This window comes from Carassius carassius, chromosome 13 (assembly GCF_963082965.1).
Source record: "Carassius carassius chromosome 13, fCarCar2.1, whole genome shotgun sequence".
NCBI lineage: Eukaryota > Metazoa > Chordata > Actinopteri > Cypriniformes > Cyprinidae > Carassius > Carassius carassius.
Window position 1 is genome coordinate 10914867 of NC_081767.1, and position 12896 is coordinate 10927762.

The window sequence follows — 12896 nt, forward strand, 5'->3', positions numbered from 1 at the left end:
TATGTTAAACACTGTGGTATAAAATGTTCACACTTTCTCTAATTTGTTACACTGTTTATTAAAGTTTAAATTGTTATAATGGCCTTCTATTATTTTGACCTTTTCATTGTTATTATGTCTCTTCACATATTCCAAGCTTTGGCGATATTTACAGTCACGCCATTAATGGGAGAGAGAGAATGAGACTTTTGACTAACTGTATTCTTGAAAGTTTATGCTAGGCTCTGGAGACTTATATAAAACATGATAACATTAAGTGTTTTTTCATTTTTTTTTTTTTTTCATTAAGTACCAGTTTTGTCTTTGGTGTTATTCTAAATTTTGAAACTCCATCATTTCATCCAAATGATATCTGATTAATTTAGAGACTGTGCATTTAATTTTAATATCAAACTAGTTTCCAGTTGCTGTTGTTCCAGAAGATGTTTGATGAAGCATCACAATTATATGACAGAATAGTTTAGGTGAAACTAATATAAACTTTCATAGCTCATGAGACTTTCAGAGCTCATCAGAATTTTTTCAGAGAAATAAAAATAGTAATACACAAGAATAATATAAATATAAAAATATTTATTTCCTTTCAGATATAGATTGATAAGATTGTACTTAGCTCCTTGGTTGTACATGTTATGTTGAATCTGAATTTAATCAGAATTATAATATTCTATAACATTCACATCTTCCAGGTGTGACAGTTGTCTTTAACCAATATAGAATCACGCAAATGCATTGGCTGATGGTGCTAATAGCACCCATCGAGGTGCCATTACACCAGTGCCATAACTCCTCAGATTTCTAAAAAAGGAAGTTGTAGCAGTAACAAAAAAGTATGGCAGAATAATGCAGTGTGCAGAATAATGCAGTGTCTCATTCCCTACACCAGGGTGAGCTAAGGTTACATACATAACCAAGATGTTCACTTTAATAGGTTAACTCGACTGAGTGCCAGTTTTTCAACCCATGAAAACATTTGCACATTTGAAAATCCGGAATCTGAGGGTGCAAAAAATTTAATTACTGAGAAAATCACCTTTAAAGTTGTCCAAATGAAGTGCTTAGTAATGCATATTACTAATCAAAAATTAGGTTTTGATATATTTATGGTATGAATTTTTTTAAAATATTTTAATGGAATATGATCTTAACTTAACATCCTATTGATTTTTGGCAAAAAAAGAAAAATCCAAAATTTTGACTCATATAGTACAATGTTTTTTTGGCTATTCCTAAAAATATATCCCAGCGACAAGACTGGCTTTGTGGTCCAGGGTCACATTTAAGCATAACCCTTATTGTGTGGTGTTGAGATCAGTGAGGATGAATTTCTCAAATGCTGAAACATCACTGAAACTGAAGACTCACAAGCATGTGAACAGACCTACAGGAATGCCTTGCCCTTCTCTGAATCAATTCAGACAAAGGCAAAAATGCAGTAAACAATAGCTTTTGCATTTTGCATGAGTTCAGTTCCCCCGCAGGAATGTGTTCTATTGCCTCATCCACAAAACTATCTACTTAAGGTTTACTTTCAGGTCTAACTCTACAGGGAGTCGAGAACAAGTGACTTGCTGAAACACAATAAAACTCTGAAGATAGCTCTGAAAACCATATTTCTGCAAATGAGAAATCTGAGGAGCACTAGGGCTCAGATAGCTACATTAGCCCCATCAGTCATTGAATTAGCATAATTCTATACATGCACCAGAGAATTATCACACCTGAAGAGAGTGTGCACATAACATCAGTTACTTTTGCAGTACTGAGTGACCTATGTGGCAATCAACAACAGCATGTGTTGAGGCAGAGCTCATTGTTTGCGGTTATCTCAGATGAAATTGTCTTGGGTGAATTTAATCTAAAAGAGTTCATATAGAACCACATCTCTTTGAGCACATTTCTCCTCTGAAAATCCAGAAGAGACACATGTTAGATTATTATGGTATTTTTCTAAAATTTAATCAAAAGTTGCTCTTTGCACTCCATTAAATCTCACTGATGATTATTATAAGCAACAACAAAAAGATCCCAGTAGAGAGTTTTCTGTTATTATGGTCACTCCCTTTTTCAGATTTCATAATGCTTGTAGAAAAAAGGTTTTCATCCTCCCACTTCTTTTTCTTTTATGTTTTGTCAGATGACACTCCAGAGACATGTATCTACTCCAACTGGTCTCCGTGGTCTGCGTGCAGCTCCTCGACATGTGAGAAGGGGAAGAGGATGAGGCAGAGGATGCTGAAGGCACAGCTGGATCTCAGCGTGCCCTGTCCACATACTCAAGACTTTGAGCCATGCATGGGGCCTGGCTGCAGTGATGAGGGTCAGAATCATACAAACATAACATCAGGGTTTCAGTCCACAGATGGAAAGGAACATTGAAGTTACTGTCATTCATATTGATATTATCTCTGTTTAAAACTGTAGTAAGACAGCTGCTTTTTAGAGGGCAGTATACACAGAAAGTGTTCTTTTCTTCAAAAACAGCAGGATATGATCCAGTGGAATAGGCTAGAATGTCTATTTTTTTTAAATCAAAATAATTACACTTTTAAATCTACAATTTAAAAACAAAATGTGTTATTGCTTTCTGGAAGCACTATTTCTTTATGTTAGTCTATGTACATCAATAGGTGTCTTTGCTACAGCATGTAATTTATATATATGTACAGTATGTATTTATTAACAGAATCTCTCACATGAGGTTGGTGCCACCTGGTCAGAAAATATAATGACATTTCTAAAAACTTTTTTTTTTTTTACTTTTTTTTTACCCCGTCTCTGAGATAGAAGGTCCTTCCTCAGAGGAATTGGCCAGGGAGGGGCTGTCGCGAGGAGTACAAGTTCGGGGAACCAGGTCCGGCTGGACCAAAAATGCGCAACCATGAGGACCTGCTCCTCGTCCTCCCTGATCTTGCACAACGTCTGTGCAAGAAGGCTCACTGGGGAAAATGCATACTTGTCGCAGTCCCAGCAGCGAGCTGTGTGCCAGGGCGTCCATGCCGAGAGTGCCCTCGGTCAGGAAGTAAAACAACTGGCAGTGGGAATTTTCTGGAGAGGCAAAAAGGTCTACCTGAGCATCTCCGAATTGTTCCCAAATCAGCTGAACAGACTGGGGGTGGAGTCTCCATTCCCCTGGGCGAGACTGCTGCCGTGAGAGCTCGTCGGCTGCACGATTGTGCCTGCCCGGAATGTGAATGACACGAAGTGACCTCAGATGCTTGTGACTCCACAAGAGGAGATGGCGAGCGAGTTGCGACATGCGGCGGGAAGCGTAGACCACCCTGACGGTTGATGTACGCTACGGTCGCAGTGTTGTCCGTACGGACCAGAACGTGCTTGTCGTTCAGCAGGGCCCTGAAGCGGTGCAGAGCAAGCCGTACTGCTAGCAACTCGAGGCAATTGACATGCCACTGAAGTCGGGGTCCTGTCCAGGAGCCCGACGCAGCATGCCCGTTGCACATGGCACCCCAGCCGTGGCAGAGGCATCTGTTGACACAACAACATGTCTGGACACTGGTTCTAGGGGCACGCCAGCCCGTATAAACGAGGGGTCCAACCACGGGGTGAAGTTTCGGCGGCAGGCCGAAGTGATGGTCACTCGGAGCATGCCCTGTTGCCATGCCCATCTCGGGACTCGGTCGTGAAGTCAGTGCTGAAGCGGTCTCATATGGAGTAACCCCAGCGGTAAGACCACCGCTGCGGACGCCATATGCCCCAGGAGCCTCTGAAACAGTTTCAGTGGAACCGCTCTCTTGCCCTCGAATTGTCTCAGGCAATTCAGCAGTGACTGCGCGCGCTAGTTCGTAAGCCGCGCGAACATGGCGACTGAGTCTATTTCCATACCGAGAAAAGATATCCTCTGCACAGGGGAGAGCTTGCTCTTTTCCCAGTTGACCTGAAGACCCAGTTGGGCGAGGTGTCTCCAAGTAGCAAAGAGGGCATGAGAAGGCAGAGCGTTCTCGGGCCGGCTTTGCATGGAAACTGGCAAGGGGAGAGGAGAACAAGAGCGGCGAGGAAGCATGTCCTCTTGGGACCCGGAGGTAGAGGAAACAGCTCTTTTAGTGAAGGTTTGGGTACCACTGGCCGCAGGGCCAGTGGCAGAACAAAAAGAAAACGAGAACAAAGGATTCTCTCCCGGCCCTCCTCCGGGGGAAGGAGTGGCCCTGCTACCATCTCCTGATGAGCTGACGTCTCCAACTCTGGGTCGCCCATCTCAGGAACACAGCTTGGCCTGGCGTTTGGCAGGCTTAAGGGCAGAGACGGGTTGCACCACCCTTCTGCGGCCATCTCCTCGCTGCGGCCGGGGCGAAGACTGCTGCTGTGGCCGAGCGGGAGTGGAGGAGGCCACAGGAGTGCGCCATCGGCGATGAGCAGGCTGAGGCGGCTGTGCCGGCGGCAGGGTGGAGGCAGCAGAGGGCCGCCGGGGCAGGATGTGTCTGATGGCCTCGGACTGCTTCTGGGCGGCAGAGAACTGCTGGGCAAAGCTTTCTACCGTGTCGCCGAAGAGGCCATCCTGGGAGACCGGGGAGTTGAGGAGCTGAGCCCGGTCAGACTCCCTCATGTCTGCCAGGTTCAGCCATAGGTTTTGCTCCTGGACCACCAAAGTGGACATCACCTGACCCAAGGAACGCGCAGTGACCTTCGTCGCCCGTAGAGCGAGGTCGGTAGCAGTGTGCGCCTCCTGCAAAACCCCTGGGTCAGCACTGCCCTCGTGCAGCTGCCGGAGCAGCTAGGCCTGATAGACCTGAAGTGAGGCCATGGCATGCAGAAGCGGCCTGGCCCGTGCAGCGTGCTGGAAGCCTAGACACCTGACACAGCGATCGTGACCGTCACGAGAAGTGATGTATCGACCGCACCCAGAAACACACGGGCGAAATGACATCTTTAAAAAGACGCAAATCAGCCCGTATCTCTTTTGTGAAAGAAATTTGCACTTTCAGAGGTGTTGAAGCGCTCAGGGGAACGCGGGAGCTGTCGCCGGAAACCCAGACGAACCGCTGAATCGCACCGTCACACCAACACCAGCTCTTGCTTGTAACACTCCGGTGATTGCAGCAAGCGATGTGCTCGGCTCCGAAGCGAAAGCTTGAATGCGAGTTGTTCGCGTTGCTCCTTATATACCCGCTCTGCGGGGCGGAGCTCGCGATGCAAATCCCGTAGATCAAGGTACTTTGTGTACCATTGGCTCGTTTTGTACCACTCGAAGGTGATTGGGCTCTCGGGCGAGATCCCTTTCGTAGCGTCGAACGTGACCGACTGAAAGGGAACTAGATATTTTTATCTGGTGACATAATCTTTGCATCATTCCTGGGTAAGGCTGCATCGCAGTTCTCTATGGGCAGTGCTATTGATATTCCCCTCAGAGACATTAAAAGGTCAAAGCAGCTTCTGCATAGTTTTTATTGCCAGAGTAGAAATTAATAGAAATGCTTAGCTCGTTTGTGTTACTGCTATAAAATAAAATATTTTAAACATATACATGGTAATGAGCAGTGTTGGGAACGTTACTTTAAAAAAGTAATTAGTTATAGTTACTCACTACTTGTTCCAAAAAGTAACTGAGTTAGTAACTGAATTACTTTATAATAAAAGTAACTCGTTACCAGGGAAAGTAACTATTTGCGTTACTGTAAAAAAAAAAAAAAGTTGCTATATGTCAAAGTATTTTTTTTTTTTAGCAGTTTTCACAAATCAGTTGAAATAAGTAGAACAGACAGGTGTTCGTACATAACTTTCGAGATTTATTGCACGTCAACAGACAGCAAGAGTTTTATCCTGCACTCTTTGTAAGAAAAGTGTTTTTGGCCACTAGCTTTGTAGATGCGTGTGTCACACATTACATGCACGTTCTTGCCTTTGACTACAATGTTTTTGAAGTAGTGCTTATATCTCCACCTTGAAAATGCCAACTTTTCATCGGATTGCTCCTGACTCGCCATTTCTCCTGTGAAAATAAAAAATAAAATAAAAAAAGAATAGGAAATAAAATACTGCTGCAAAGTTCTCCACTAAATAAAATAAAATATAGTTGTAATGATGTTCACACTCGCGTGATGCCTTTTAAAAACCTTAGTCCGGTGACACACTGGCATATTGCACCTGTCAAACATAGTCTATTTTGCCGTCAATACTGTTGATGGTGTCCTTTATCAGTAGGCTTTATATTTATGCTCAACATGAAGTATAGATATTGTTGTCGTGAAGACAAGATCCTGGTCTGTCGGCGGTCTCCCTCTATGTCACCTACATTAGCAGCAGCGCGCCAGCGCCGCGTCAGGCACGATTCTGGTGTGTAATAAAGACACAGAAAACACGAAGCAGCCGTCACGCTCACCCCACGTGGCCAGTGTGTCACCGGCCTTACCTTTTAGAATCAGCTGCAGGGCGGGATTTGCGCTGAACGTGGAGACTTCCGCCACTTAATATGTTCGTTTGGAAACACGAAAATGTATATGTTCCGTATACAAAATATTGCATTCTGTCATTCGGTACACACGTGCACCGTACCGAAAGCCCTGTACCGAAACGGTCCGGTATGAATACACATACCGTTACACCCCTAATATGTATACACACACACACACACACACTTTATTACCTGGAGAAGACTTGAAAAACACACATATATTGTTGTAATCGTTTATTGTCTTCAGATATTATCAGTTGTGGTTTATGCTTTGTTATTCAGTTTAGCTATAGCGATAGCTAGATGCCTTTGTCCATATTAGGGATTTCCTGGCACTTTATAAGTTATTACTACTTCTAGGAGTCTGTTTTGGACTTTCTATGCGAGAGCGCACTCCAGCTTCAATTATGAATCAAACAGACAATGCAGGGGAGAGTTTAGCACGCCGTAATGTTCACATCATTTTGGATACAAATAAAACATATCCAAAATTATGTGACTATTTTGCCTCTTTTAATTTAAATCTAGATGTATTCGCACTGGCCCTTGAAAACATCTGCGTGAACTAGGGGGGTGCCAGTACGAGTATCGGTACCGAACGGTTCACTGGCAAATTCCAAATGAAAGTGTCATCCCTATCCCCTAAAAGTGGGGACTTTGGAGTGAGCAGGGCACGGGCGTGCCATTATGTAGTCGTTAGGAATGCACATGGCAAAAGGAGCGACATCATTTCCTCATTATCTTCAGCTGGGCCATTCCCGTGAAAATGCAGAACGTGTCCGTCAGTATATACTCTGATGGACACGACATAAATATAATATACATTTTATATTTTAAAAAGTTTTATATATATATATATATATTAGTTTTTATATATTATATATCATATTTTAAAAACTTTTAAAATATAAAATGTTTATTTGGAAGAGTTATGCTAACAACAATAAAAATATTTATGACAGTAAAACAGGGACATCTGCTGACGGACACCATGCTGCATTGTCACAGGAACATCCCAGCTGAAGATAATGAGGAAATTATGTCGCTCCTATTGCAAGTGCATTCCTAAAGACTACATAATGGCACCCACAAGCCCTGCTCATTCCAAAGTCCCCATTCCAAGGCGATGATGATGATCACTTCCATTTTGAACAGTGACATACTTACATATGACACCTCAGGAGCATGAGGGAAGTATAGTCAAGCTCCTAACCCCAGAGAACATGGTACTTATCCACATTCGCTTACTTTGTTTAGTTGACAAGGATATTGTACATTTATAAAACATTCCTGTAAATGTACAGGAATAAATTAATTCTGCTAAATTCAGGGCCAAGCATCAAGGAGGCTCGCAAGCCTACACTTGAGAAAGTGGAGGATCCCAATTGAGGAGGCATTGTAGATTGCCGTACAACCCAAGAAGTTCCCAGAGAGGAGCGAGTTCCCAATGCATGGGGCCTACAACCCCCGACTCTCAGACAGAGGAGGCTCACAGAGAGCCATACAACCCTGAAATGAAAGTTAAAGTGCACAGAATGGGTTCCCTGAGTGCAGTTATAAGATCAGATCCTTTCAATTCTCAGCTTATACTGTAAACTCTGCAAATTGTCAGACTAATTGCCTCGTGTCACAAACACGCCAGGTTCCTCCTCCACACAATCACGACGCACACCCTCACCTGAGTACTAATCATCACCACCTGATCCGCATCACCTTCATCCACCTCAGCACCACAAAAGCCACACACACGCACTCAGTCATTGTCCGGTCACGTTCGCGACGAGATCATTCCTGCGCTAACTATTAGGACTAACTCCTCTTTACCTTCTCTCCAAGGATAACCTCCGAAGTCTCTTCTTCCGTCTTCTCTCCAAGGATAACCTCCAAGATCCTCCTAAAGACCCCACGGTGCGTGTGTGTGGTACCCTCCTTCCCGGCACGGATCCCAGCACCCATCCACTCCTCACTTCCCGCTCCTCTGCTTGTGTCCATTTAATAAAGTACATCTTTCATCTGTTACTCCTCTGTCTCCGAGTGATCCATAACAGATGACCGGACCAGCACCGAGAGACACAAGCATGAGCCTCACGGATCCCTTCCAGGAATTAGTAGATGCACTCCGCCGTACACTTATGTCAGCACCTGCATCACCACCACCAGCGAGCACTTCCGCGGATCCTATCATTCCTCCTTCACCTGCCGTGCACGCCAGTCCCATGGCACGGCCAGCGCCCTACTCTGGTTCGGCGGAGGAATGCAGCGGATTCTTGCTTCAGTGTTCACTGGTCCTGGAGATGCAACCGCTCTCGTACCCAACGGATCGAGCCAAGGTAGCTTTCATTATCTCCCAGTTACAAGGCAAGGCTTAACCCAGAATAATCCTGTAACCCAGTCATATTCTAGCTTCATCGAACACTTCCGGGAAGTTTTCGGCAAACCTGCCTGGGACTCCTCTATAGGTGAGAGATTATACAACTTGAAACAAGGGAATATGTCTGTCAATGATTATGCCTTGCAGTTCAGGACTCTGGCGGCCTCTAGTGGATGGAACGAACAGGCCCTTCTCACTACCTATCGCCAAGGATTGGAGCCCAGAGTGCGGTTGCATCTCGCTGCATACGAGGATACCATCGGCCTCGAGCGATTCATCCAGCTGTCCATTCGCTTCGCCACCCGTATGCAGTCGTGCTTAGAAGTGCACCAGGGCCAGGCGCATTCCTCCTCTCCGCTCTGCCGGCCAGAGAACGTCAGCTCCCCAGAACCAGCCAGCGAGCCCATGGTCGTGGACTCCTACCGCCTCACTATGGCGGAGCGTCAAAGACGGCTGGCCCAGAATCTTTGTCTGTACTGTGCCGCTCCGGGGCATACCATAGCTGGGTGCCCCGTCCATCCTCCTCGTCCCATGGTGAGTGCCATCCTTCCTTCACGATATTCTATGAAACCACTCACCACTGTTGTGACACTTATTGCGGCTGATGTGTCTCTTCCAGTTTCCGCACTCCTCGATTCTGGGTCAGCCAGCAAAACTTCATCTCCGGCGCCCTCTGCCATCAACTCAGGCTCCCAACCTCGTCCACGGCGGCCGCTTACCAAATCCACACCATCACCGGCAGGCCGTTAAGCAAGAAGTATGTACGCCACTGCGTGGGTCCAATCTCTCTCCAAACTGGACTCCTTCACCATGAGGACATTCATCTGCTGGTTCTGGAGGATTCCACTGCTGACGTCATCCTAGGGCGCCCGTGGTTGGAGCAGCATAACCCGGTGATCTCCTGGAAGACCTGAGAAATCCTGAAGTGGGGTTAAGCCTGCTTTCAATCGTGTATCTCCGGCTGTCCAGTTCCCGTGGAACGTCCCTCCGAATCACTACCAGTCTACACCACCTCTATTGAAAGCCCTGTCGTCAACCAGTCCATCTACATACCCCAGTGCTACGCCCCCTTCAGTGATGTTTTCTGCCCGAAGCGGGCCTCCAAGCTGCCTCCACACCGGCCATGGGACTGTGCCATAGATCTGCTGCCGGGTGAACCAGTGCCTAGGAAACGGATCTATCCCCTATCCGTTCCCGAGGAGAAGGCCATGGAGGATTACATCAGGGAGGCGCTGGCTCAAGGATACATCCGCCCATCTACCTCCCCTGCTGCTTCGAGTTTCTTCTTCGTGGCCAAGAAGGATGGAGGTTTGTGGCCATGTATCGACTACAGAGCCCTGAATAAAATTACTCAGAAGTTTCGCTATCCTCTTCCCCTCGTCCCAGCGGCCCTAGAACATCTCCGTGGTGCCACTGTATTCTCCAAGTTGGACCTCCGCAGCGCGTATAACCTCATCCGGATACGCGAGGGGGACGAGTGGAAGACCGCCTTCATCACCCCTACTGGCCACTACGAGTACTGCGTGATCCCGTATGGGCTAGTAAACGCCCCATCCGTATTCCAGGATTTCATGCATGAGGTGCTCCGGGATTTCCTCCATCAATTCGTCCTAGTGTATATCGATGACATCCTGATATATTCCCGGAGCCAGGCCGAACATCGACGCCACGTTGCGGAGGTCCTGCAACGCCTGAGGGACTTCCAACTCTACCTAAAAGCAGAGAAGTGCTCATTCCATCAGCCCTCAGTGCAGTTCCTTGGCTATACCATCGACCGCAGTGGCATCCGTCCGGGATTGGCCCGTTCCTACCACCATCAAGGAACTACAGCGATTCCTGGGCTTCGCAAACTTCTACAAACGATTCATTCAGAACTTTGGTACCATCACCAGTTCTCTAACCAACCTCCTTCGTCAGAAGCCCAAGTCCCTGTCTTGGACTCCAGCCACCACCGAAGCCTTCCAGGCCCTGAAGCTGGCCTTTACGACCGCCCCACTCCTCGTGCATCCTAACCCAGATTTACCATTCGTCGTGGAGGTGGACGCCTCTACCACCGGAGTGGGTGCGGTTCTGTCTCAGCAGCAGGGTACGCCCAGCCGCCTCCATCCATGTGCCTTCTTCTCCAGGAAGCTCAACCCGGCGAAGGTGAACTACGACATTGGCAACAGGGAGCTACTTGCCATCAAGCTTGCCCTGGAGGAGTGGAGACATTGGCTGGAGGGAGCCAAACACCCCTTTCAAGTTCTCACTGACCATAAAAACCTGGAATACCTTAGGGCAGCCAAGAGACTCAACCCCAGACAAGCCCGCTGGGCGCTATTCTTCACCCGCTTCCAGTTCTCCATCACTTACTGCCCTGGGGCAAAGAATGTCAAGGCCGATGCTCTGTCCAGATGTTACTCACCCGAAGAGAGGTCTGAGAACCCCGAACCCATCCTCCCAGACAAAGTTATTGTTGCCCCTATCACTTGGTCTGCCGAAACCCTACCTCCAGCCGAAACTCCTGCCAACGCTCCGCCGGGTTGCCCACCAGGGCACCAGTACATCCCCAGGACACGTCGCACTCCTCTCATCCACGCCACCCATACATCACTTGGCACTGGTCACCCGGGGGTCAATGAAACCCTCTCGTTGCTACAGGAACGCTTCTGGTGGCCCAACATGGCCTCGGATGTCAGAAGGTACGTGAGTGGATGTAACAGCTGCACCATGTCCAAGAGTCCTCGCCATCTACCATCTGGCAAGCTCCATCCTCTGCCCGTCCCCAACCGCCCGTGGTCACACCTGGGAGTGGATTTCATGACCGACCTTCCTCCCTCTGACAATAACACATGTATTCTGATTGTTGTGGATAGATTTTCTAAAGCATGTCGTCTTCTTCCTCTGAAGGGTCTCCCCACTGCCATGGATACGGCAGAACTGATGTTTAACCCTCTCAAGTCGATTAACGCTGATACACGTTTTGAGTCATTTTCTCCTGATAACCCCGAAAAGAACTTAAATTACACTTTCAGTTTTAATCGTACAGATAAGAGCAATACATCAATCGAATCTGTAAAGGGTCTACTTTTTTTGGATACAGACATAATAACAACAAAACTTTGTGCACTTATAAAATAAAGATAACAAACAAGGTGCGCTGTCTGCAGCCTTTGTCTACGCTGATCTTCTTTCACAAACACGTCATTTAAATGAACTGTAACTCCGTGAATACTCAATGAAAATACATGAGAGAGATATCTATAGAAAGCTTGACATGTCTATTTTTAAACTAAACAAGTGCAGTCGAAAACAGATATTCTGTGATAAAGTAATCCATATGAAAACAACGCGATGTCTGTTTTTCATGTCTCCCTTCATTATATCTAATGTGACCACGCCCCCGCGCCGAACGCGCTATTCAGATTCAAACTGAAGCGCGTGGCTTGAATACGCCCATAACAGAAGAAAAAGCAGCCAGACTATTCTTCAAGTTTTTATTTTACTGTTTGCTTCGCGATGAGAGGAATAAGACATAATTCACCCCAAAAAGATGTCATGTGGTTGAGGATTTGAGAAATGGATTTCCTCAGAAAAAAAGAATGAAGCACTTTATTCAGCAGAGATCATAAACATGAGTAAGTCTCTTTTTATTTATTTATATACTTGTACTAGTTTTCACATAACGTGTAAACGTTTTACTAGTTAGACCTTTTCCAAACTATAATTCCTGACTAAATGTATAGGCCTAATCAAGTGAAACATTATGAAGTTTCAATAACAATATACAACACTATACCCTTCAAAAGCTTGATGTAAATAATATAAATGTAACAAATAGATAACTGTAACAAATGTAAAAACAATGCTTTTATTTCAATTTATTCCCCCTAAAAACCCAGAAAAATATTCTCAGCTCTTTTCAACATTAATAATAATGATGATAATAATAACAACAAATGTTTTTTTTTTTTTTTTTGTAGAAAATAAGATTGTTAAAAGGATTTCTGAAGGATTGTGTGACTGGAGTAAGCATGCCAAACAATTTGTTTGAAAGTCAGCTTTGATTGTTTCTAATAAACTGTTTAACTGCTCCCCCAAGTGGATATTAAATTATGTTGTGGGATAATTAAATATATT

General features: G+C 45.7%; 1 protein-coding gene across 2 annotated transcripts in view; it reads left to right on the forward strand.

Moving 5' to 3' along the window:
• LOC132155963 (spondin-1-like) overlaps positions 1 to 12896 on the forward strand; it is a 193777-nt gene that overhangs the window by 164019 nt on the left and 16862 nt on the right. For both annotated transcript variants that reach the window (XM_059564754.1, XM_059564755.1), the window contains exon 11: positions 2138 to 2320. In XM_059564754.1, the coding sequence (XP_059420737.1) occupies positions 2138 to 2320 (183 nt within the window). The remainder of the gene's footprint in view (positions 1 to 2137; positions 2321 to 12896) is intronic.